Here is a 27,285-nt window from a genome sequence, read left to right on the forward strand (position 1 = left end):
GGCTGACCCATCAACTCTCTCCATGAGAATCTCCCATGTGATAGCGTTGGGGCCCTGGTTTTCAACACACCTGTATACACAGTCTCATGGAATACCATCCTGTTATTTGAGGCTGAAAGCATCCCCATTAGGCAAGGGGAAAAAAACCAAGGCTCAGAGAAGGGAGTGACACTGCTCCAGGTAGTGCAGAAGTGTGCTTTGGGCTGGTCCAAACACCGCAGTCCTGACCCTAGCTTTCATCTTGCTTTATCCTTGGCTCCACAGCAGAAAACCTGGGAACCTTCAGAAAGCATGAACACCCCTCATGGACTTCCCACACACCAACCAGACCCTGGCATCAGCACATAAATGCCCCTGTCCACTCAAGTTGTGGCCAAGGCTGAGACCACTGTACTTCCCAACAAAGGCATGGCCGCCCACCGCGGGCAGCGGCCCCAGCTGCTGGCTACTCTTTACAGCAGCAGAGGAGGAGCTTGGGGAGCGGGAGCACCCATCAGTCTAACTCCAGAGTGGAGACTGCCGGCCTTCAGGGCCCACATTCACGGGGACCCCAAGTGTTCGGGCTCTTCCAAGTATCATGTTGCTGTTCAGGACTGAGCAGCAACCCCCTAAACCCCCGAACCCTAATATTAGGAACCCCGACTTTGGGACAGTGGAGTTTGGATACCTCTGGGGGCCTTTACTTCACCTGTAACATGAAACTACTACCTGTGAGCTAACTACTCATGACATTACTACTTTACCATGAGTTCAGGAGGATTTCACTGACAAGAGGACACCTGCTGGCCTTGGCCTGGTACAGCCTCCAAATTGGCCTTCCTGGCAGGGATCTAGTTTGAGGGCTTGTTTTATTTTTGCAACCCAAGTAAACTTATCTCATGTGGCAAGGGCCCCGTGTGTCAGGGGACGGGTGCACCGAATGAGCATCTGAGAGGCCCTCCCTGTGGCCAGAGGGTTCCGAATGCACAGGGGAGCAACCCAGAAAGACCAGGTTCTGCATCAGCCTGGAGGAGGGGAACAGTGGGCCCTCAAACGCTGGCCATGCTTCTTCCATGGCCCGCTGCAGAGCGAGGAGCAGGAGCCCCTGGGCTCCGCTAGGGGTTTAGTGACCACAGAACATGATGATAAAGCTCTGATACAGAACTCTGCTTAAGAAACCATCCTCCACTCCCACACTCTGTGACTCAGTTTCCACAATCCCTTACACATATTCAGCCCTGGTCTGGAAGCCTGCTGTTTGGGCCCCTCAGAGAGCAGTTCCTGAATTTCTGGAGAAGACACTTTTGTGAATCAACTGGTTGATAATAACCCCACTTTCCCTGGGGAGAGAGTTGAAACTGTCTCACCCTGGGCAAGAGGGAGTTCTCTATTTTAAAGGCCAAAGAACCCCAACTCCACTGTCTCCAGTTCCCTATCTCCTGCTGCAATATTCTCTAAATGGGGTAGAGGGGAGCAAAGAGGCTGCCTCCCTCTCCTCCCCCACTGCTCACTCTGCTCCTGTACAGGGCCACCAGGGTCCAGTGGGGGCAGGAAGCCTCCCCTGGGAGTACTGAGGCCACGGCAGCTTCCTGGGGCTAGATGGAGGGTCTCATCTGGTTGTGGGAGACTCCTCCTGCCCATCCTTCTAATTCCCATGCACAGTAAGTACCCTTCCCATTGTCCCAGGAGTTAGGCAAGCTGGAAAGATGGAGACCCCAAAGATTCAGGCAAGACACACACTTTATTTTTCCTTCCTTTAATCTTAAGCAAAAGAGACACAGGGGTTCAAAAATAAAAAATTTCTTTTTCCCCCTCCCAAACCTTCACCCAGCTCCCCCAGAGCAGCCCCCCTTCCTCCCCAGGGGGGAGCAGGAGGGGAGGAGTAGGCCTCTCCAGCTGGGGAGTGGGGAGGAGGGGGGTGCGCCAAGCTCGGTGCCGGTCACTTTCCAAATATAAATACATGTGTCAAAGCTCCTGGCAAATCCTCCATACCCACCACCCAAGCACCCTGGTTTCCGGTGTTGGAGGGGGGCCAGGCACCGGCTGGCTGTCGTTCACTGCACCCGCTACGCATGGGGCCCGCCAGCCTCCTGCTGCGCGTTGTAGAAGAGATGGCACTGGGGGTCACCCCGGACGATGGGGGCTTCCTGGATCACCTTCCCAGTGTTGGGGTTCACACACCAGCACTCGCCACGCTGCCCGTTCAGAGACATCTTGCACTAAGAAGAGACAAGAGGAGAGAACTCAAGGACGGCCCACATGTCTGCCGGCTTCCCTTCCTTGATGCAGAGAAGGGTTTCTGAAGGGCGGCCCTGGGCCCTGAGCAGTCAGCACTGCGGGCGGCCCTTCTCACCCTGGATGGTCCACTGGAATCTTACAAAATGCAGATTCCCACTCACAGGTCCGCAAGGCTAATCAGCTCCAAGTGTTGCTGATGCTCCCGGCCCAGGGACCACTCGTATCTCCATAGGTATCTCCACAGCAAAATGCGGGAAATGTCCAGAGACAAGACTCAGCCCCGCCCTCCAGGAGGCCCCACGCAACGGGGGCTCAGGGTATGGTGTAAGGTGAAAAACCTCATGTCAGTATAAAGTACGGCCCTGAGTAAGCAATGCATACACCGAGCAGCCATCTATCGCTCACACAAACACCATGTGATCCTCATAACCACAGTGGGAATTAGGTACCATTATTACCCCCACTTTAGGGAGGATGAGACTGAATCAGATTGGTTTAATAATTTGCTCAAGGTCACAAAGCTTGTAAAAGGCAGAGCTGAGGCTCGAACCCAGGTATTCCCATTTCAGTCCCCACTCCTACCGATAGCTAATTACTCTTATATCACTTTAGTTACCCATAAGGTACAGTAGACAGCCTACTTCTTCATTAGAAGAGATCACCATTTCTTCTTCTTAGTTCTAAATGAACTAACTAGCTCTCATTTGAAGGTTAGACATACACACAAGTAGTGTTTAATGCTAGAGTAATGTTTAAAGGGGTAAGATGCCCACGTTGTGAAGGAGATGGGGGAAGGGGTGAGACCAAGGGACCAACAGACCTCTATATCCCGTCTCCTGGCTCCACGTATCCACCCTTTCATTCAACCCTCCCTGCCCATTAGGATCACCAGGGGAGCTTTTAAAAACCCTGATGTATCAGCAACTTAGCGAGATCCTGTTTTAAAATAAAAAATAATAAAGGGCTAGGGATGTAGAATGCCACTGAGTTCACCCCCCAAAATAAATAAAAAACCCTGATGACCAGGAAGCACCCCCAAACCCACAATATCTGAAAATTTAGGGTAAGCCCTGGCATCCTTATTTCTTAAAGCTTCCAGATAATTCCAGTGTGTGGCCAGGGGTGAAAATTCCTGCTTAAAAAGCAAATGACAGCAAGAGATCACACTGCCTCCCCCTTCCCACTCTCATTCTTGCAGATAATGCACACATACTTTTCCTTCCTATAAAAGGGATGCGGAGGTAGAAGGAGCAAGAGTGGGCCAAGCCAAGGATGGCTGACCAGTGGTTAATCACTACAGAGTCTGCTCCATGAACATTTAGAATCTTGGGGAAGACCTGCACATGCCCACTGATCATCAAAACACACATGAAGAGGAAGGGAAGGCACGGAGCAAAGGCTCCCGGGTTAAACTTCCTCCAGTGTACTTAGTGATATTCTGGTGCCATTTTTACGAATATCTTCAATGGTGGTTCTCCATCCCCAAGCTACCTGAAAACCAGAGAGGCCACTGGACCAATGGTTTAAATTGGCAAGTTTGAGGATGTGGTTCATGGACCATCAGCATCCACCCCGGGGAGCTTATTAGAAATCTCCACCAGCTGCACTGAATGGCAGTCTCTGGGAGTGAGCCCGGAATCGACTCAAGATGATTCGGTGCTCAGGAAGAGCTGAGATGGTTGGTTTCACCCACTTCTGGAGACTCCCTCCCAATCTGGACACCAAGCACTACTGGCAGGTGGCTAAGAGAGTAAAGTCAACACTGACCTGCCTGAGGCCAGAGGGAAGCCCTGCCCTCCCCAGCCTGGCAGCTGGCACTGCCATCCCCATGGTGACACAAGCCTGCTCTCAGCTCAGCCCTCAGGCTGCAGGGGATTAGAGGTGGGCGGGGCTGGAACCAGGGCCCAGGGCTGCGGAGGCTCTCCAGCCCAAGGAACCCACACTCACCTGTTTGAGGTTGTACATGCCATTCTTGTCACAGTTGGGGATGTGCAGGGAGTAGAGGTGCTCCAGGGGGCCGCGATCATCCGGAAGGCGCATGGTGGAGATGCGCTCCAGGACCTGGTCCAATTCCTGCTGGCATGGGGTCTGCAGACAGACAGGCAAAGGACAGAGGATGTTCCAAATGAGAATAATAGGTGCAAGAAAACCGCTGCTGGGTGTGGCCTTGGAAAGGTGTGTGTCCACAGAGACTTTCCCAAGGTCAAACAGCTAGGAGGCACTACCAGTGGCCACCAGTCCATGAAACCACTGTGCCCATCACACCTCTAAACAAAGACATCACACCTCTGAATAAAGCCAGACAGCGTTCATTCCTTCCATCTCTGACCATGGCCCTAATGGGTTAAATGGACCCCACTTGCAAATACTGAATCCCAGCGGCTGTCTCTACAGCATCTGGGTTCAGACCCATGGCTCAAGCTCCTTTCCCTGCCATAAACCTAACCAGGGCCAAGACCAAGCTGTAAGAGGAAAGCAGGCCAGCCCAGTGGGGAGGGTGACAAGCTTCATCTTCATCTCTGGGATTCACTTCCTCCAGCTGTGTCCCAAAGCCAAACAGAAATGCAGAGATTTGGGAAGGAAGAAAGAGATTTCAAACAGCATCTTCTGGCCCATCTTATGGCCACTGAATACCTCAGTAGCAGCACTAGCCACACAAGTGCTTCACCTACAAGTACCACAGTGCCTGGGGCACGGTACGGTCCCCTCCCTGGCTGTGAGATCCTTTTCCACACCCTCCCTCCACCAGACTGGACCCCAACTGACCCGGGCAGGTGGTGGCCGGAGCTTCTTGGGCTCCTCCATGCTGACGTGGTGCTTTCCACCCTTGCCCATCTGCCGGTGCTGCTCGTTGACCTTCTCCCGGAAGACAGCCAGCTCCTTCATGCCAGACTTGAGAGGCTTCCGGCCAGCGCTGCTCCCGCCTCCCAACATGGCCCCATCCACGTGGTTCTCCACCACACCTCCCTCAGAGTGGTCATCACCGTTGTCTGCAGAGAGAGGAGGGGAGAGCTCCGGGTCTGGTCTTCTAGGAAGATGGCCCTCCTGGACTCCGAACAGCAAGGAGGACGGAGAGCCAGTGCCATGTGAGGGCCCCTGCTTGGCAATTTGCATCCATCATCCATTTGTCTCATATGAACTCTTAGGTAGGTACCATTGACACTCTCTCCCAGTAGCTACGGATGGAGAAGTTGAGACTCAGAGGCTAATTACCTGACCAAGATTACAAGCCTGCTAAGTCATGAATCAGGAACTCAGGAACACAGGCTTTGTGACTCCTGAAAAATGACAAGGACACCTTACTCTACTCTGCCTCATTCCTATGATGCCGGGGCAGAGGAGCACAAGGGACTGAGCAAAAGAGTATGCACACCCCAAGGCCTCCACATGGAATGAACTAGGTGCTTCCTGAGCCCATCAGTACCCCTCAGATTCACCCACCACTAAGCCCAAGTTTAAGTTCTTCATCATTTTTAGATGAAGAGGTGCATCTTTAGTCTGAGAGGTGCAGACTAGGTGAATGTTTTAAAACTCCTGCTAGGAAGACCACTGGGCCATGGCAAATCTAGTCAGGGTGTGTAACCTGCAGCCACACCGCCAGCCAAGCCAGCCAGCCAGAACCAGCCTCCCTCATTCCCTGTTTCCCCACCTTGTCTATACAGTGCTGTGTCCCTAGGCTGCTAAAATATCACTCTTTTTTTTTTTGTACTGGGGGACTGACCTAGGGTCATCCTACCACTGAGCCATACACTGTCTCCTTTTATTTTGAAACAGAATTTTGTTAAGTTACCCCATGCTTGCTTGCCTCGAACCTGCAATCCTCCCGTCTCAGCCTCCCAACTAATGGGATTATATGCATTTTTCACCCCCACCCCACTTCTAGTTTCTTTTATTTAGTTTCTAAGTCTATCTGCATTGCACCCCAACCCCTTTAAACTGACAGCCCCCAAAACAAGAATTGATTCCCCCAACTTCATAATTTCAGCATATCACATGGCACGAAGCCTCATTAAGATGTCTGTCCCAGGAACATCCATTAAGCTCCCCATGATTCTCTAAGACCTACTGAGTGCACAGTTTAGCTGGAATAGACCTTGAGAGTAGCCCCCTGCTACCAAGATTACAGCCTGGCTGAGACTCGTGCAGCCAGGGGAGAGTGAAACTGAATCACATGGTGGACCTGTAACTGGGGAGAGACCAGCCCCAGCCTGTGTCCAAAGGCAGCCCGGTCTCCAGCTTCTTGTAGACACATGCAGTGAAAATGGAGCTCCAGACCGAGCCACCAGAGCCACCAACGCAGGTCCCAACAAGATCTGGGAGGATGCAGAGGGGGTGATTCTCAGAAAATCTTGCCTCTTCTCTTCCCACTGAACGTGCCTTCAGAACTCAGACACAGTGGGGTGGGCCCCAGGGCCCCTCACCTGGGCAGTATGCTGGAGAGAGCCAGCACTTCCCGCAAAAAGGAGACTGTAATGTATTCCCTCTGAGTTGCTGTGAATGTGTGGTGTCCGGCTAAGGGAGGCACCTCTGCCATGCCAATTTCAGCACTGGACGCCACTACCATAGCAGCGCCTGCTATGTGTCCAAGGGCACCCTACACGGCCCCAGGATCCAGAAGCATTCAGTGGGTGCTTGTCCTTTCCCTCCTGTCTCCTCCCCACTGGGCCTGAGAGCTGGTCAGTTCTCACTGGCTACAGGAGCATCCAGGAAAGCCATGCTGGCTGAGAAGGGCTGTGCTTCCCCCACACGTCATCGCTCTAACGCCTAAGCTTTCTTAACTGTAAATGGCTGGATGGTAATAATGGTTCTCACTTAGCAGCACTGTTGAAAGGATGCTGTGGGGAAGCAGGTCCACTGTGACCTCTACCCCGACCCAGAGCCAGGAAGCAAAGGGAAACTTGATTGAGCATTACAGCTGTTCCTCAGCCTATGCATTTGTGGTTGTTTGTTTGTTTGTTTGTTTGTTTGTTTTGTGGTACTAAGAATTGAACCATTCTACCTCCAAGGGGCATTCTACTGCCAAGCTACATCCCCAGCCCCTTTTATATTTTATTTTATTTTATTTTTGCAGTACTGGAAATTGAATTGATTCTACCTCCAAGCTACCCCAGCTCTATTTTTATATTTTGAAACAAGGTCTCACTGAGTTGCAAAAGGCTTTACTAAGTAGCTGAGGCTGGCCTTGAACCAAGATCCTCCTGTGTCAGCCTCCCAAATGTTGGTATTACAAGGGTGCACCACCATGCCCAGCTCTTATTTTGTTTTGAAACAATCTTCCAATATTCCCAAGACTGGCTTTGAACCTGCTATCCTCCTGTCTCTGCCTCTTACTGGGATTACAGGCATGTGCTGCCTCTCCTGGCTAGGCTATGCATTTTAAAGTCTTGGCATTTCCCATAAGGCCCAGGGAGAACCCTTGCTACACAACACAATTGCTAGAGTAAGCCTGGCTTCTGGATGTCAGCAGTTTAGTGAGACTCTCAGCAACCTAGTAATAAGGCCCTGCCTGTTTCAAAGCAAAAAAGTAAAAAGTGGCAAGGAGTATAGCTCAGAGGTAGAATGGCCGAGGCTCAATGGTCCAATCTCCAGGAGAGAGAGAGAGAGAGAGAGAGAGAGAGAGAGAGAGAGAGAGAGAGAGAGAGAGAGAGGGAAAAAGACAGGCAGGCAGGCAGGCAGGCAATAAAGAAACCAAACATAAGAACTTTGGGGACATTTCACATACAGATACCCACTGACAATCCAAGAACTTCCATGTTTGTTTGTTTTTGTTTTGTTGTTTTGTTTTGGTGGTACTTGGGGTGGAACCCAGAGGCTTTCTACCTCCAGGCTATACTCCCAGACCTATTTTATTTTTTATTTAGAAACAGGGTCTCACTAAGTTGCTGAGAGCCTCACTAAGTAGCTGAGGCTGGCTTCGAACCTGCGTGCTCCTCCCGTCTCAGCCTCCCAAGAGCGGGGATTACAAGCCTGCGCCACCACTCCAGCTGAACTTCCATGTTTTACAGCCCCAATAAAGAAGACCTTGAAGAGAAGGCATAGTATTCAGCATTAAAAAAGATTTTTACCCCAAACTGTTAAACTTTAGAAAAGTAAAATCCTCTATAATAAGGAAAATCCTTCTATCTACAAAGGCTATTTCCCCAGGGGTGCTGGATAGCTTGGGTTTCACCATAAATCAAGCAAGATTAAGTCCCATTCCAGCGGCCTCAGCACCACCCGCAGGGCAAGGCTAAGGATTTAGCATTTGCATCAGGGCTGAGAGAAGTCCTGTCCCCCACCTTTTAGTCAGACCTAGCAGCTGGACCTCAAGCGCTCCCCTCCCCCATCCTGCTTTCCCCTTTCTGTGCCTGGGGGTGGGAAGAGGCAGACATACAAGAACCCCAGAAGCATGTCTAGTTTTCCTGCTCAGCTGCCTGCCAGGATATCCAGAACGGGGGGGGGGGGGGGGTGTCCACGTCACCCCATCTTCTTGCACAAATTTTCTCCGTACCACCAGGTCAGCACAGGGTCAACCCCTGGGACTGGGCCATGCAGCTGAGGCCAACCAGGAGGAAGATGGCCCCTGCCTTCCTCAGGTGGACACACAGGTAAACAGAGAAGAGCCACTCCTGAAAAAGACACAGCAGTGATCTGATGCAGAAAACTCTCCATCTCCCCTGAAATAACCTCCACATGCAGATGCTGGCAGAGTGAGGGGCTCACCCTCATCCCACTGCCCCAGTTCTGTTCCCCTCTGCAGGCGGAGGTTCTCAGCACCTGGACTTGGCTGGGAGGACCACAGCTCTCAGCCAATGCCCAGCAATCAACAAGGGGACACAGGGCGAAGAGGGGAAGGTGGCTAGAAACCCCCTCCCTGTGCCTGCCTTGCCAGCCACCAGGGAAAGCCAGGAAGCTCAGGTGGCCCTCACCAGAGCCCTTTAGGTCACTGTGCCTGCCCAGCAGCTCCATGCCTTCTATACCTGCAGGCTGGACACCCAGCTCTACTCACAGGAGCCATAAAGAAGATGAGGGTTCTGGGAATCTGCCAGGACAACGCAGTGCCTCCACTTCTGGAAACTTCCACTCTGGGCACCAGGAGCTTACTTGGCTCTGCCCACCCCAAGGACTGGTTTAAGAAGCCAGGTGTGGTGGCACTCCCCTGTAATCCCAGGTTGAGAGAGGGAGATCTGAGTTAGGAGGCCGAGACAAGGAGGACTGTAGGTTTGAGGCTGGCCTCAAGCAACTTAGGTGAGACCCTGTCTTAAAATTAAAAAATAAAATAAAATAAAAAGCGCTGGGGGCCTAGCCTGGAGATAGAATGCCCCTGAGTTCAATTCCTAATGCCATTAAAAAAAAAAAAAAAAAAGGCAGCTAGTTTCCATAACGACCGTAATCATGTTTTCTGGCTGAAGGGAATGCTAGCTCCTGTTTAGTTCCATCCCAGAGCTTCTGGGAAGACGCAGCTCACCTAAACCTGGTGCCTGCGATATCCTCCAGGATCAAGATCTCTCAACTGCATGCACACTACCCACAGCTGGACCAAGGAGACTGCCCTACGCACTGTAAGATGTTGAGCCACATCCTGGGCCGACACCACGCAGGTGTCAGTAGCACCCTCCAGAGCTGGACGACCAAAATCTCCGCACACTGATGAATGGCACTTGGAAGTCACTGTCCTGGTGTCAGCTCTATCCAGAGGCCTGGAACTTCCCAGCCAACTTGCTAAAATGACTTCAGGCCCCACGTAAAGCTGACAAGGCTATACTACACTCTCCATGATGGCTGAGACCCTGCCACCACCTGCCACTACTGGCCACACTGGTCCACAGCTTCTTGTGGTGGGTGCAGGGGCCTGCCCGGGCACCCCAGGGACCTTTCATTCTGCTCTTCTCTCGTCCCTAAACCCCCTAGGTACTCATTCCACCATGCTGAGTAGAACCATCCATCAGCTGAGTCCTAGAGATCAACCCAATATTTACTGCGCAAAAGACCCTTGGCCAACTCTGGAAACAGAGTTAAGGAGAGGAGCCCACACAGACAAATGTGTGCTGAGCCTAGAGGCCGCAGGCAGGGCCAACTTGTCCATTAGGCATAGCAAGCATGGAAACTTAAGTTCTCTTAAAATCAGAAGAAAATAATAGACTTTGAAGTCAAAAAGTCTTAGTCTATAATACGGATATGCATGCATTTATAAAACTAGCTGGAATGTGATCTTAAAATGCTTTTATGGAAGAAAGAGTTCATGAAGACAAAGTGCCCAGGGCCCATAAATCATAATGTGCCTCTGGTTTCAGGTCCCCAGCCGACAGGGAACAACCAGGAAGTTTTCTCCTGGGAGGACAGGGTTGGCTTCCTATCCTGAGATGTCCCCAACGTGTCTGAGGTGAAGGTCAGTTTGTCCACCCTCACAGAGGCCACCTGCATTCAAGGGTATGTTTCGTTCCATTCCTTTATTGATCTCACCGCTGCCAACACACATGCCAAAGAGATGAGGAAATCCTCAGGCCTGGCGTGCTGACGCAGGCGCTTTCTAACAGCAATGAGGTGTCCATCTCTTTTTCTGGAACAGGCTTTGGGACCCAAGTCCCGTGGCCAGTTCTGAATGCATCTTAAAGTAGAAGCCCGGGGAAAGGAAACGTAACATTGACTGAGCAGAAATCACAACAGATCAGAGGCTGAGAAAAAAGCCTTTGACCTTGTTCCTGTTCCCAAAGAGGTCCAAAAAATCAGGCTCTCCAAGTTTAATTGCCTAAATCTGAATGGCAGCTTTCCTGCTTAGCTTTGCAGCCCTGGACAAGTTACTCAAGCTCTCTGTGCCTCCACTGCGCATGGGTACAAAGAGGAATTGGCACCCAGCTCCAGTGGGTGGCTGGGTGGATCCCAGTGGACGCTGCAGACGCACACACAGGGCGTGTCTGAGAGGTGGTAGGAGCACCAGGCTTAGCTCCCAGCCACTTCCTTTTTCCCCCATCAGCTTCTACCTTAGTGTAGCAGGTCCTTGTCACCCACTACCAAGTTCCTCCCATACATTCTCTTTCAAGCTCCAGGAGCAATCAGCAGGAAAACATTCCAGATGTGGACCTCCAGCTAGAGATGGAATTTTCCCTCAGAACAAAAATACCAAGCTCCTTTTTTTTCTAAGAGAGTTAGGTTCAGAATAATATTTATTAAGAAACCACTTATGTCCACCGCTCCCCAGGCTATGATGGAGAGATCACCATAAGAAACAGCTCTTAGCAACCCAAAAGACATCTCTGGAAAAGGTTTCGAGATGATGCTAGGGGCTTCCAAGGCCTCTGAGACTTTGAGACTCGTTCCGTTTGACTTCTCTCTACTTCTCTCCTACAGAACTGAGAAAATGGACCAACACTGAGGCGGAGCATTGCATGATAAAGTAAAGCTTTTCCAAGAGACCCTGGAGTCAACAGGCATGGGCTGCACCGAGCACAGGGCTTGACAGGCCAGGGAGGTCCACCGCTGCCTCCTTTGGGTTCCCATGTCTAGACACCTGGAGAGGAGCAGGCAGCCGGAATGAGAGGAGGTGGATCGGTTGTCCCATTTTAAAGATGATAAATCCCAGTCCCAGAAGGACCGCCATGTGGATCCACGGTAGCCAAGGCACCTTCTCTGGCACCTCCCACAATGTCCTTTGACCCATTCTTACTAACCTAGCCGAGGAAGCCAGCTGGAAAGCAATACCCCAGAAGAAAGCTTCATGTTCACTCCTATGCATTAACACCCTGGTGTTCAAACTCAGTTTTGATATGACTCTTTTTTCTCCAATGTAACCTTGCTGGACTGTAGCATCAATGACCTTGCTTAATGATATGTGTTTGTTTGATGAGACTTATTTCCTCCTAGAGCTATGTTGTGACCTCAGTGCTCCACTTGGAGGTTTGTGAATTTGGACTTGTGGTACACCTTAAAGCACTCTTAGGCCCAAGAATTTAAAAGCAGCCCCTTAGTCCTTCTTGTCTGGAAGCACGTGACACTGGTCCTTATCCAGGCTTCGTGAGAACTGAGCCCTTTCCCCACGTACCATGCATCTTCCTCATAGCCCAACACATTTTTCACTTATTGGAAAGAAATCCTAATCGTCGTTCAGCCTTCTTCTCCTATCTTATGATTATCTTGAAATCTAAGAGCCGGGGCACCACAGAGGGCTGTCTCTCATCCCGTTCTGGACCTGTCTCGCCTCCAGACCATTCACCTCCTGCCACAGGTAACAGCATGTCAGGCCTTTCAAGGCTCCGCGCATCGGTTGGGCCAGAGAAATGAATGCTGGCTGCTTTCCTGTTTCACCGTGGCTGGGCACAGGACTCGAAGCCTCCTTCTTTGTTAACTGCGCCCCAAATGCACTTGACCTTGACATATGCTGGGCAAAAGAATAAAAACTAACCTCCGCCCTCCACCTCTTCCTCCCCAGACAACTTCTCCATTAAAGTCCATGGCAGGGCTGGGGTGAGGCTGAGTGGCAAAGCATTGCCCAGCATACAAGAGGCCCTCAGTTTGATCCCCAGCACCTCAATGGATTTTGTTAACAAACTCAAATGGGCAAAGAACGCCCTGAAGAAATCCTCCTCATTTTCCAGCTTTTTCTTCCCATCTCACAATTATCAAGCATCCATGAATTCCAGTACTAAGTAGCTTTGCTACTTAGCATTCACCCATCAGTTGGGCCAAAGCCTTGACTCTGTCTGAGCTCTAATCTCTCAAATCTGAAAAACCGAAAATAATAAACCTGCTTAACTGATGGTTACTAATTAAACAAGATATGATTTTTTATTATCCTCATTCAAACTCTATTATCTCTATTATTATCTACTATTATCCATATTCAAACTTTCCTTGTAGGCAAAATCAAGCTCCAGCAGAAATGGGCGAATGATCTACTTGAATGGGTGAATGTAAGGTATGTAGGGGAGGCAGAGGTCATACTAATCCGCAGAATGGCCAAATGCACGGGGAAAAAAATGGGTTAGAATTCTTCAATATTGTCTGTTTGGATATTTTTGTTTCAAGTTTAATTTTGTTAGTGGTCTAAATTCTATTTTTTATGTTTATTTATTACTTTATTATTTTTTGTAGCACTGGGGATTAAACCCAAGGCCTTGCGCGTGCTAGGGAAGCATTCTACCACTGAGCTATAACCTCAGCCCTATCGTGTGTGTGTGTGTGTGTGTGTGTGTGTGTGTGTTCTGAAGACTGGACTCAGGATCTTGCACATGCTAAGCATACACCCTACCACTGGGCCACATCCCCAGCTTTTTTAAAATTCTCTACATTGCTAAATATTGAAGTCCTCTGCCAACTGATAAAAGTCCTTGGCCAACACTGAATTTATCTAAATTTATTTAGAGTTTAGGGGAAAGAAGGAAGGAAAGAGGGTCAGAGGGAAAGAAGAAGGCAATGGCTCGTGACTGTCATGCGCGCAAAGGTAAACTCGCGCTGGAAATAGCTTTTGTTGGAAAGAATTCAAAGCCAGTCCCTTTGGAAGGCTGGTTACAGCCACCAAACTCCATCTCTGTGACCACCAAGTTCCATACCACAGCGCACCAAAAGCCATGCTGCAGATGGAGAGAAAGGCAGAAGTTAGGAGTCCTGGTCAGACATTCTGGACCTGTCTTGCCTCCAGGAGATTCACCTCCTGCCACAGGTAATATAGACACACACCTGTAATTCCAGTACTTGGGAGGCTGAGACAGGAGGATCACAGGTTTGAAGTCATCCTCAGAAACTTAGCGAGATCCTGTTTCAAAATAAAACAGGATATTTTATTATCCTATCATGGGGGGTAGAGCTTAGAGGTAGGATGCCCCAGGGTTCAACAACCAGTACCACAAAAAGAAAATGGAAGGGGGATTTGGTTTGCTATGTCTTTAGTTAAAGTTTAAGCTGAGCTTAGTGTCTCTGGATGAGTGACACTGCTTATATGTCACCACCACCACCCCCGCCGTTTTTCAAAGGTCAGAGGCAACAGGCAGCAATGGCTTTTCATGCTAGAGTTCTGCAGGTGTCTGGCGTGGTGTTTGCTGGGCCCCAGCACATTCCGGCTTAGTTAATGACCTTTCAGATAGGAGAGCCATCTATCCCCTGCTGGCACCTGGCTTCATTCCAAAGGCTCTTCCCATCCTTTCCCATCCTCTGAGCCTCTGCTCACTGAAAAGGAGCCAGCTACACAGAACTTGCAAAACCTGACATCACTCAGATGCCACCAGGTTCCAGGCAAACTCCTCCTTGGCCACCAGACCAGTCCACACTAAGCGGCACCTCCTCTCTGAATTCCCCCTCATGGAGGAAGTGGCTTTTTGAATGTTGGGGACAAGTCCCCTGGCTCACTCATTAGTTCTGCCCATCACCCAGCTGAGTGTTGAAGAGCTCAGGAGACTGTGGAGTAGAAAATCAAACAGGCTCATGTGCTGCCCCATCCACCTGTAAGAGACGATGACAAATGAAAGGAGGGCTGGAACATACCCCTGGCCATCGCGTGCCTCCCTGCAGACTCTCGGTGGGTTTCCTTGGAACACTGACTCTTAGGTTCAAAGCCTGGGCCAAGCAGGTCACGTGCAGCAGAAAGAACAGCACTGGCCTGAAAGCCAGAGCTTCTGAGTCTGCCTTGAGTGGCCTTGGTGCTCTAAGTGATGGCGGCAGCAGGGTGCTGCCCCAAGTGGGCCCCAGGGACAATCTGTAAGCTCGGGAAGTCATACTAGGTGAGTGGAAGCTGTCCTCCAGAAGTTATCTGAAGAGTTTGCTACGAAAAGTTCTAGACCCATGCAGAAATTCAAAGACAGCAAGGATCAAGGTACCTGTACTTCTGTACTTGTTTTTTCAGTACTGGGAATTGAATGCAGGGGCATTCTACCTCCAAGCTACACACCCCCAGCCCAATTTTTTATTCTTAACTTTGAAGCAGGATCTCAGTAAGTTGCAAAGGGCCTTATTGAGTAGCTGACACTGGCCACAAACCTTCGATCCTCCTGTCTCAGCCTCCCAAGTACTGGGATTACAAGCCTGCGCCACCATGCCTAGCTAGACCTCTGTATTTTGAACAGGAGCTTTCAAGCTCTGGCATTTCCAGGGCCCACGCTCCCTGGCCATTCTCTCTTCTCTGCCTGGGTTTCCTCAAGCATTTGATGAAGGAAGAAATAAGCCTTTCCCCAAGAGGTCTGGTCTAGTACACATACTTCCCAAAGACCCAGCCTCATAGGCTCTTTCTACCCATTAGCTAGTGGGTTTATAAACAGACACATATGTCTGATGGATGCACAGAGGGGCCCTTCTTGGCCAGGCATCATGGAGATTTCTAGACCATGTCCTCACACTGCCAGCCCATCGCAGGCTCTCCCTGAGTTTGAGCAGAGACAGCGCAGCCTCTCTGGAGCCTCCCTGCCTGTGCACACTCTAAAGGGCTGCTCTACAAACATCGGGGTCATTCCTGGAATCTCAAAGACCTGGGGAGGGTCAGGGCTGAGGCAGACAGTTTGAGAAAACAAAAATATGCTCAAATTCAGCCAAGGTCCTCTGGGGCTCTGCAAGCCACGCTATCCTTGAAAAGCCAGAGAAACTGATATCAAGATGGCAAACACCCCTATCAGCTTTCACTACTTCCTGTGGGTCCTGAATTTCTCCTGGGACTCAACTTGTCCAGGAACCTGGCAAGGTGACCTGGTTGCTAAAAGCCCAAGTGAGTAGAGAGTAGATAGCGTGCCATGTGAACTTGGATCCAAAGATACAGGAGCAGGAAGAAAGCATCTGACCATGAGCATGCATAAAAGTGTTCAACAATCCAGCATTATGTAGTTGCAAAAAGCTATCAGCAACCCGACCCTCAAGTCTTTCAACAGATGGTCTGTCAATAGGTGGATGGACAAACATGAGATTATTATGCAGCACTTAAAAAACAGAATGCTCTCTCTGACATGGAAAAGCTACGGAGAAAATGGGTCATAGGAAGAACTCTAGATGAAAAAGTAGAAACCTTAGATAAGCAAATAAGACAACCAAACTAAAGGGGATGGGAGAGGGAAAGAGAGAAATTCCCTAATGTACATGGATGTACATTCACAAATGTATCAATCACTAAGCCAGACATGAGAATGAGGGTGGGGGTGGGAAGTGGGGAAGGGCTAAATGAGTGATGTGTGCATGTATGCCTCTACCATCTTGTACCCCAGAAAAGTTGACCACACTCAGAGCACCCCACCTCTAGCCCTAGAGTCTGTTATACTCTCTTTTACTCACCTTTCTGGTCTCTCCCTCACCGTCTAGGCTCCACAGCAGGAGGAATGGTTAAGGAGAAAGAAAGGCAGCGAGCAAAGAGAAGCATGAGATGGGCTCAGAAGGTCACCTGCCTCGCCCAGAACCCATATACAACCCAATGCCCCTTGGCTCTGAAGACGTGATCCCACCACCCGGCTCCCAGGAAGTCCTACAGGCTGTACCTCCCAACCTCTCTCTCACTGCCCTCCCCTCTGTGGGCCTCTTCTCCATCCCCTAACCCTACTCCCAGACACTCCAACCTGACAGACTGAACCCAAAGGATGCAAAAAGAAACTTAAAACCTGCAAAGATGTCCAGGATTGCCGGCCACACTCTCAAACCAGCACAAGAAGTGTCCTGAATATAAATAAGTGTCTTTAAATAGGTCACCATGCTTTGTTCTTTCCTCGACTAAAAGTTCACTGATTGTGTGTGATCTAATGTTGCATAACATCTGTTACCTTCCTTGGCTATGCTCTCTTGGTGTGAGACAGTAAACCAAACCCAGAGAGAATCAGCAGAGCCTCGCGCCAGAATCCTCACTTCTGGGGGACAAATGGGCCATGGTTGGCCATCAAACTATTGGTAGAACCATACTGAGGGGCAGTTTCGATGGCCATGACTACGCACTGGAAATCTCAGCCATAGACTCCACATTCTGGATTCATTGAAAGCTTTCCATAGCCAGGGCAGCTGTCTAGGAAGCCAGGGCCCCGACAGGACTCTTGAAATGACCAATAAGAAAGCACCTCACCAGGCATTTGCCTTTCTCCTGATCCCTGTGTTGAGACCAGGGAGCGAAGGAAGGACAGGATCTGAACTCTGTATAAAGTCATGAGATTATCTGAGTTTCTGGGCTTTGTGATTTTGTGTATCTAAATTTGTTTTATCATCAAGCAATCACATGGTGCTGATAATTTCTTATCCCTTCTCATACTTGATTTAAAGTCTCAAAGTTGGAAGCCAACGGCACAAAGTCACATAATCAGAGACAGAGACAAACAAAAGCAGGCCAAGTTGTTCAGTTTCACAGCTCCTAGCCAACTAGCATGGCATCCGGTCAGCAGCATCACCTAAAGAGAGATCCCGAACCAAGACCTAGTAGCCCAAGACTTCCCTTCCTTCTGCATCTCCTCTCTCTACAGGATCCCCAACTCCCAGGTTAAGAGGCCGTTAATCAGAGTCCAGCTGTTCTCACCCAACCTCAAAAGCTTCTTGACCCAGTAGACACATCCCACCCTTCCCCGTATCCTGCCCAGCACCCTTCCACTCCACTGTTGCTATAGAAACTGCCCAGCACTTTATCAGTCACAAGGGCTGGGCACAAAGCACAGGGGACCTGCCATTCTCATTTCTTCTTGGTTTTAGGCACTTTAGAAAGCAAGTTCACCATAGGATGGAACTTAGCACCTCCCTCTGGAAGGAGACAATAGACAAAAAAAATTTCCAGGAAAGTTGCATAGAAAAACATTTTTGGGAAGTTTGCCTTAATTACTGCCTCCTGGGGAAAAGGAGCTTTTCCTAGAAACAGAATACAACTCACTGCCTTTGTGCAAGAGTAAATCTGATGGGAGAGAGCACTGCAGTGAAAATCCTGACACCTGTATTTGCCTTGGCACTTCAACCTGAATGCAGCAGCCTTGATTTCTTCGGCTGAATCCTGAGGCTAAATCAGAACCAAGGGTATAAAACAAAAAAGCAAACTAGGGGCTCTTTGATAGAAGCAGAAAATGTTTGGAAACAAGCAAATTTTTTTTCTGGTGCTGGGGATTGAACAGAGGCATTCTACCACTGAACTACATACCCAAGAGCCCCTTTTATTTTATTTTTTTTTCCCTGCAGGTCTGGGGATGGAACCCAAGGGCACTTCCGAGCTACACCCCTTGCCCTATTTTTTCTTCTTCATTTATTTATTTATTTATTTATTTATTTATTTATTTATTTATTGGTGGTACTGAGGTGGAACCCAGTGGCTTTCTACCTCTGGGCTATACTCTCAGACCTTTTTTTTTTTTTGAAATAGGGTCTCACTAAGTTGCTGAGAGCCTCACTAAGTAGCTCAGGTTGGCTTCGAACCTGTGTGATCCTCCTGTCTCAGCCTTCCAAGTGCAGGGATTACAAGTGTGTGCCACCACGCCCACTTTTTGTCTTTTTTTTTCTGAGTCTGTCTAATTTTATGTTTTATTTTTATATGGAACATATTGAAAATGGCATACATTCAGACTATGCTTGCTACCCTCCCCCACCTCCCCTCCCCCTCCCAACAATGAGTGTCCAGGTTAACCATGCTATATTTATAATTTTACACACATTCGGATGTAGCTCCTTCATTAATCAACCTCAGCCTTCTTCCTCTCCTACTCTTCCATTCTAGCTTTGCTGAGGTTTCTTCTCCATTGTCTGGAGACCCTCTGGTGTCCCTCATACTTTGAGACAGGGTCTCACTAAGCTGTCCAGACTGGCTTGAAATTTTCAATCCTCCTTCCTCAGAGTCCCAAGTAGCTAGGATTACAGGCATGTATCACCAGGCCCAGTTGGAACAAGGCCATTTTAATTGTCATTGTTTTATCCTCTATCCTGTGAGGTGGCACCCTTTGCTTACTGCCTACAATTCTTTGTACCCCACAATCTAACCTGCATCCCTCTAGCTGGAAGCCTCATCTTCTCAGTTCATCAGGGCAGTTCACTGAGCAGTTCAGGCTCCTCTTACCTCCCACCCCTAACCTGCCAAGGCCCTGGGGAGCCAGGCTCTCCCCTCCCCAACTTCCTGGCTCACTCAGGCCCTTGAAAGAACACAGGCTGACACACCTACACACACCCCAACTAATCAGAAACCTCCTGAGGCATGCTCCAGGCCAAGTGCCCCAGGGCCTGTGGGCCAATTCCTCTGCCTGGCAGCTGGAGGCTAGCCAGCCCCAGGCCCCTTCTCCCCAACCATTACTTCTCAACAGCCAGGAAGAGATGTAGGGCTGGTGGCCAAAAGGGCTCCAAGGGCTTCCAAATGCTCCCCGCAAAAAAGGAGGGAGAAAAAAAAATTCCTGACTACAGCTGACTGCATCTCTTTCCAGGAGGAGACACTTTCTGAGCAAGGTCTCCCCGAGCCAGCCCAGCCCAGGCGTCGCAGTCCCTGGCTTTGTGAAGGAGAGAAGGCAGATGGGCACCGAGGAGGAAGAAGGGCATGGGGACCGTCCATTCTCCACCAGAAAAAGAAACTCGACATCCCACACATGCTGTTTATTGAGGGGGTGGAGTTACCTCAGAACCTGAAAACCAACAGCTTCACTCAACCTACTACCCCCACCCTAAATGAGCCTTCCCTGCCTTCTTCCTCCTCACCTCGAAGGTCCTGGAGAGTTGAAGGGGGCCATCCATCCCAAATTTTTAGTGACAAACGCTGTGCTTTGCCTCCGTGGTCCTGGAATTCAACCTGGTTTTCAACCTAAGTGCGTGGCTAGCCTCAAAGACTCCAGCACCCAGGACTCCAGCACCTACCTTCTCTGCTTTCCTGGGGCCCCCGCCTCCATTAGCTGCCTGGGAAGAGGCTCCTGTTGTCTTCGTGCACACACAGGGCACCACACAGGGGGCTTTCTGGAATCCAATATAAGGAAGGCGCCCAGCATTCGGAGAACAGCACGCCCGCCCCTAGCCCAGGATCCTCCAGCCCCAGTAAGATGAGATGCCCTTGATGATGAGGTCGACTCTGGAGACCATGTAGTAAGAAAATGCCATTTTGGAAAGAACACTCAATTTCTTTGCCAGGACCACGTTCAACTTTCTGGCACCCTAGGCTCAGAGAGGCCAGATTTAAAAGCCCTGTTTTCCTGAAGCTCCAGAGCGTCTTCCCTGGCTTTGAGCACACCCTATGTGCTAAGTGTTAGGACACTGGGTTAGTGCCTGATCCTACGGTGTTAAAGCCTGGGTCCTCACAGATCTGCTCTGGAGGGACACCTATTTCTATATGACACTCCCCTTGCCCCAGGTGTGCCCCAACGCTCCTGACCCCAACAGCTGGAAGTCGGGGTCTTTAGGCTGGCTGGCCAGATGCAGGCAGGACTTGACCCTTGGTCACCTGCTGATGACCAGCAGAGCTGGCACAAGAACCCAGGTGTCCATTCTAGGCCATCGCTGTCCTCCCAATCCCTCCCACCTCTACTCTGGGCACTAAAAAAAGTGAAGTGTGAATTGTACCCCAAGAATGGTCAGCCCCACACTCTAGGACGTAGGACCCAAAGAGTGGTCACTTTCCAACTCATGCATAAAAAATGCAAGCCTGTCACCTCAAACCTCTGAGTTCCGGTCAATGGGGTTTATATTGCTTTTAGAGTGCAGTTTCATTACCCTTCCATAAAGGGCTTCACTGCAGCCCTGTGAAAGTAGGTCAGAGAGATACAGACATTCCCACTTTATAGGTGAAGGGATGGAAATTAAGACATTCATTACCAATAAGAACTACACAAGCTTTGTAGAGTCTTTTGTTTGTTTCGTTTTGTTTTATTTTGTTTCATCTTTTGGTATTGGAGTTGAACCCAGGGGGATTCTACCTCCAAGCTATACCTCCTGCCCTTTTTATCTTTAATTTTGAAACAGGGTCTCAGTAAGTTGCGGAAGCTGACCTCGAACCTGCGACTCTCCTGTCTCAGTTCCCAGGTACTGGGATTAGAAGCGTGTGCTGACACACTCAGCTGTGGCATGGTTTGACCCGCACACATGCAGTGAGTCCCAACAACATTGATATCATCAATTTCTGATTTACAGATGAGGAAACAGAGGCTCAGTGAGAATAAAACCTCCTGTCTCAGGCAACTAGTATGTTATAGACATCTGGGGCCCAAAACTCCAGAGAGGAATGGGCTACTGACTTGCCCAGTTCAACTTTTACTTTAGAGGCCAACTAACCAAGTGACAAAGAGATGCCCCTTGCCAAGAAGAGGCAGCTAACGTATGTAAGAGCCTACAATGTGACCACGCACGGCTGCACACCCTGTGATCCCAGTATTTAGGAGGCCGAGACAGGAGACTCGCAGCTGTGTGCAGTGCCTTAATGAAACTCCATTTCAAAATAAAAAATAAACAGGGCTGGAAGTAGAGCTTGGAGATGGTATGTCTCTGGGTTCAACCCCAGGTACCACACACACAAAAAGAACCTACTATGTGCAGAGCACTTACCACTATCACAGCTGCTCTAGCATCCACTTCATGAAGGAAATAAATTCCTCCCTATGTCTCCAGTCTTGGCATTTGAGGAAGGCCCTGCTCCCTACTCCAGGTTCGAGACAGGTTTGCATTGTAACTAGACCAATCTGACAGCAAAGGCCAGGCTGTCTCCCCTGGCTCTGCTCTCTAGAGACCCCCACGACCATTCCGTCTTTCCTAAGAGCTGTACACTGGCCAAGTCTAGTTTTAGGACGTAGGCCCCTCTCAAAGGAATCAGTCAAGGGAATCCAAATAATCAAAATCTGGGGGTGACATACCATGGCCCGTCCACCACCCGCACATGGCGGGGGTCCAGGAACAAAACCTGTGGCCAACAGGCACAGAAGCTTTCTACTGCCAACAGCCCAGCCCCTTGCTCGGCCATGAGGCAGAGGGGTAAGGGGTGGAGACCAGTTTGGCCTCTCTACTTCTTACTCGCTGCCCCTTGATTGAGCCCCTGTCCACGGCTGTGAAATGGAGGGACAGGAGCCCCCAGCCTCCTCGCAGGGATGGAGAAGGCAGGAGGACAAAGCAGGCAAGGAAGCCCAGGCAAAAGCAACCAGGACAGATGTTCAGACACCCTGATGGCCGCCTGCCACCTCTAGAAAACACTGGCCAGAGATAACAGGGAGAAGCAGAGGGGCTGGAACATCTGCCAGCCAGCTCCCCAGCTCTCCTGGGGAGCACAGTATAGCCCCTCCTCCATGCCTCTGTCTCAGCAGAAGCAGCACTTCTTGTTCTAACCCTCTTAGGAGGAAAGTGTCTCCTGCCACAGAAGTCCCTTCCCTCAAAGCCCAACCTGCCCAGGCAACCCATCCCCAGAGCCAAGGATTGAAGGTTTGTTTTTCAACATCCCAGTCTCCCATCACCTTCGTGGTCTCCCTGACTGGATCTGAGGATGGCTGGGACGGCTATATTTATTTTCCGGGCCACTTGTGTGAGCCCTGTCCACATACCGAGTGTGTGGTCAGAGATAACCAGGTGTTCCTCCATCCGAAGGGAGAGGCGTGGGAAACCAAAGAATGGTCTAGTGGGATTGAGAGAACAAGATGGAGGAGAGGAGGAAGGGGGCAGCTGGGAAGATGGGGAAGAGAAGCAAAGACAAAATGCAGTCAGTTCCTGAATAAGGTCTCTTTAAAAATAAAATAGGCATTTTTGTGCCTGGTGGTGTACTGTAGTATGTAAGAAGAACAACAGCAAAAGTAAATAAGAAGGGAGCCTGTTGCTTTCTGCTCCCTCATTCCCTTTAGCAGCCTCAGCCCTACCCTGCCAGGTAGACATCCCATCCTCTATCCCACTAGCACCCAGGACTTGCCAAACATTCCCCAGTCAGTTTTGAGAGCAATGAGTCTCGCTTCCACAGCAGAGAGTGGCCAAGCTGAGCGCCAGCTGCAAGTCATCTGACCCCGGGGCTGGAGAATCAGGATTCTCTCACAGGGAACCCTCATGTGTCTGAGGAGGAGAGGCTCCTATGCCCAGGTGATCCCTGGCACTTTTAAAGGGCTAATTTCCCCCAGTCCCCTAGCCCATGGGAATAATTTTGCCTGAAATTTTTATTTTAAAGCACAAGGCCAAGACGGGCTCCCAACAAAAGTCTTCTAAGCCTCCCTCTTCCCTCTGCCTGCCAGAAAACTCAATAGTCCAATTTGGCCAAGAACCACTGCATACGTAGCCCCTCATGTCCATCTATGTCTATCATGTCTAGCGGGTTCTTCCCTCTAAACCTTCCCACCTATTCTAACTCAGATTCCTTCATCCTGTTCTTATAAGGTACCTTAACACTGTAATATAGGATTTCCCCTCCCCTTAAATATCTCATCTAATTAATTGGACCATTATTACCATACAAAGGAAATGATTCCATGAATGTTTTGAGGTGGGTAGAGAAACTTCAAGCAAAGGAGGCAGACCCCTGATGTTAAGGCTTCCTCAAATCCCAACTTAACCCTACATGCCTCACTGTTCACCTCTCCACTGACCCATGACCCATGACCTGCGACCTTGATCTGCCAAGGCCTGGTGCACAGAGCCACGCCCTGGCTGGTCTCAATTGAGGAGCTCCACAGGACCAAGACAGGCCCAGGGAGCAGCAGCTTGAGCTCCCCCACCCCCTTCTCCCCCAGTGGTGACTCAGGGAACAGCTCAGCATGTTGGTTCTGGAGTTCTGTCCAGAAGAGGGGAGGGGAAGTAGAAGGTAGTGGTGTTAACACTCAGTGACAGTGGGTCCCACTCATTCCCGGCTCTATTTTACGACTTTAAACTCGGTATGCAAATTTATGCAAGACGAGATGCAAAGCAGCGCTCCGGAGCCAGAAGTCCCATTGCTTTCTCCCCCCTATTTTTGAAGCTGCACTGAACCACTGTAAATCAGGGCCTGCCTCTCTCTCCCTTTATTCTCCCCAGCAACTGCAGATGAGGAGCCTCCTGGCTGCTGGCGGAGCCCAGCTCTCTCTGGGACTTGGAGTGACTGCACATTTCTATAGCACCTTTATGCGTGCAGGAGAGGGGCTGGCGGCAGCCACTCGAGTGGCCCCGCCCCTCAGCATAATCCCGGGCATTGTGCGGGGCGGGAGGCCGTGGAGATGCTGAGGAACCGCCAGGTCTGAATTCTGAAAGAGCCCGGCCCAAGCTTGCTCCCCAACTCTCCCGCCTTGCCCCCCACTTTTCTAGACATTTCTGCCCACTTGGCCAACTTACAAATCCATATGTCCAACTTTGGGCAGACCTCAGAGTCCCCCTTTCACTTTTCTTCCAGGTCTCCCCACTCCTGCCCCCCCCCCATTTGACTTCTCAGTTTCCACGAACCAGGGCGTCCAGGCCCATCATCCCCTCCCCCCACGACGCAGGCTCACCACCACCCTCTTGCGCCTGCACTGTGCCCACCCCCACCCCCGGCATCCCTCCATCCCCAGGAAGCCAGCGACACAGCCCCTGAGTCCAGGGAACAAAGACAAAAGAGCTAGGAGCAAAGCCGGAACTGCTGGGGTTTGCTGCCTCAAAATAAGAGGGTATGTTTAAAATTCTCAAAAGCAACCTGCTCAAAGAGGAATGCAGGCTGGGGGGCGGGGTGCTCGTTCTTCAGAGTGGGAAGCGGGAGACAGGAGATGCAGAAGCGGCAGCAGTCAGCGCCAAGGTCTCCGTCCAGGCCATGTGCGTCTCGACCCTACCCTCACTGTGCACAGGACCCCAGCGCTCTCCATGGACACCCAGTCCCAGCCCAAGCCCCTCTCCCACAGGCGCACAGCCTCCTCCGCTGTAAGGCACCTACTCAGCTCCCACCCTCACCCCTCATTCCTCTACCCACCCCCATGTCTGCTGAATCTCCTTTCTCCCCACTTGGAGCACAAGAGAAAAATGCAGAGGAGGGCAGAGGAGGCAGCAGGGGCCAGGAGGGCGAAGGGAGTCCCATAACCAGGCAGAAAATCCAGAGTGACATTCTCCCCATGCACCCCCCATTGTCCCTCTGCTCCCCTGACAACCCTCCCCAGGCTAAAAAGAAACGTGAGGGGGGGCCTCTCACATCTGCTGCCTGCTGAAGACCCTAACCTGCTTCAGGGGCCTTGAGAAGTAGGAGAGCTGTTTCCACGCTTAAAAGGGAGAAATGAAGAGTGGGGGGGGGGCACTAAAACTGTGAAAAAGAAGATACAACACGGACCTATTAGAACAGTCAACCTCCAGAGGGTCCTACCAGGCCTTTGGGAAAGTTGGCCCAGCTGAATGGGGCGTGTAGTGTGTCTGAATTCTATTCAGAAAGGGCACAAACCCCTGGGGTGCCAGAGGTGTCCAGGAAAGATGGCAAGGGAGGGGGACCAATGCCCCACGAGGTGAGGACTTCTTTGCCTTTATTATGACTGCCTGAGACAAGGAGGAAAGGGTTAATTTTAAAGCAGGGGGCTGAGAAAGAACCCGAGGGGCTGAGCCCTACGCTCCCTACTCAAGGTCAAAATGTGCCCGAGGAGCAGGAAGATTTCAACTCTGATCCCTAATTCCACTCTCAAGAACAGAGGGAATAAAAAAAAAAAGGATAGTAAGCCAGAGGAAAGCGGGGTGTGAGGGGGGTTTACAAAGAAGCAGAGAAGCAAGCAAGAATGTTTGCACTTTTTTTTTTCTTTTTTCAGTTTGAAAAACTTGGTCAGACTCACTTGCTTTTTAAACAGAGGCAGACAATTGACACATTTCACCACTATCTCCAAGAGGAAAGAAATAATTACAGCTTCCTCCAGACCATGAGGGCAGAGGCGTTTGCAATTAAAAAGAGAGAGGGAAAAGTGGACTCCTAATAGCCTAGTTGTGTCCCTCAAACAACTTTTAGGAAAACATGACCGTCCTTTAACAAAGAACTCCAGGCTCTCCATCCTCCCGGATAGGAAGAGTTCCCTCGATTGGGGGTGGGGGCGTAACTCACAGCTCACGTAGGAGTCCTCGCCCCCCCCCCACTCAGGCTTCGCCTGCCTTCCGACCCCCAGAACCCAGAAGCTCACCAGCACAGCTGCCCGCGTCCTGGGAATGCAGCCGGCGATCCGGCTTAAGTTACACTGATTCAACTGCTGGGGTCTCCTACTCGCCTCCCCAATACGCCCCCCTCCCGTTTTATTTTTCCAAGCCACACTGTTCCAACAGCTCGCCCTCTCTGTTCTCTATGTGAAACCGTAGCGTTCGTTTTAATTGTTCTGCTAAGCAACTCGCTCTGCAAAACACCAGATCCTTTCTTCTCACCTCGCAACCCAGTAAGACAACGGGTCCCTCCAGGCGCGGAGCCTCCTCTCCCGGCTGCCCCCACCCCACCGGCGTCCGGGTATCCCTGATGTGCGGCTGCGCTGGCCTCCCAGTGGGGTTCCCACCCGGCCCTTGGATTGGCGGTCACCGACTCCAGCTGTGCTCCAAATAGGTTTCCGAGTCCCTACTCCCACGGATCTGACCAAACCCTGCTCCCTATTAAGCCCCCCCCCTCCCCGCGCCAGAATAAAGCTCAGCGTACATTCACCCAAGGAAGGCTATGATAACCAGAGTGCCTCGCCCCTTCCCATTAATCTCCATGAACAGCCGGGCTCGTCCGCCCGTTCAACTCTAGCTCGCCTCCCCCGGCCTGACTTTCGGGTTCCCACCCTTCACAATGCCCCCAAGGACTCCCGTTTTTCCTCCTCTGAAACACCCTGAGGTCCCGCCGCACACTCCTTCCCCACATAACGGTGGCCACCCAGGTACTCTCCAAGTTTCTTCCAACTAGCTGTCCCAGCCCGCATTACCTGCACCCTGCTCGGCGTGGCCGTGGTACTTGCCGTCCCCGAACTTTTCGCAAGTGCCCTCGCCGTGCACCAGCGCGTGCAGGGGCAGCTCGGAGCCGGGGTTGGGGTAGCAGCGCAGCCCCTGGGCGCAGCGCGGGATGTAGACGCCGCACGCCTCGCCCTCCAGCTGGGCGCACACGGAGCAGCAGCCGCAGCCCGGCTCGCGGACCAGCTCCACGCAGCGGTCCACCGGCGGGGGCCCGCAGGCGGCCAGGCGCTCGGGCGTGCAGGGGGGGCAGCGGAACAGCACCTCGGCGCGCACCCCGCGGCCCCCGCCGCCCGCGCCCAGCAGGAGCAGCAGCAGCGACGGCAGGAGCAGCGGCAGCGCGGGGCCGCCGGGTCTCGGCTGCAT

General features: G+C 51.0%; 1 protein-coding gene across 5 annotated transcripts; it reads right to left on the reverse strand.

The window, feature by feature from the left end:
* Window positions 1-2,045: 2,045 nt before the first annotated feature.
* Window positions 2,046-27,285, reverse strand: IGFBP2 (insulin like growth factor binding protein 2; the record flags this gene model as incomplete). 5 transcript variants are annotated; one of them, XM_080689548.1, is made up of 4 exons in its annotated part: window positions 2,046-2,198; window positions 4,165-4,305; window positions 4,984-5,245; window positions 26,939-27,285. In XM_080689548.1, the coding sequence occupies 4 exons, from the start codon at window positions 27,283-27,285 to the stop codon at window positions 2,046-2,048; spliced, it is 903 nt and encodes a 300-aa protein (XP_080545674.1). The 5 variants fall into 5 exon arrangements, with proteins under 5 accessions (XP_080545674.1, XP_080545672.1, XP_080545671.1 ...); XM_080689546.1 differs by having other exon boundaries at window positions 4,984-5,242; window positions 26,924-27,285; XM_080689545.1 differs by having other exon boundaries at window positions 26,924-27,285.

Source organism: Muscardinus avellanarius, assembly GCF_963383645.1.
Source record: "Muscardinus avellanarius genome assembly, chromosome: 2".
Lineage (NCBI taxonomy): Eukaryota > Metazoa > Chordata > Mammalia > Rodentia > Gliridae > Muscardinus > Muscardinus avellanarius.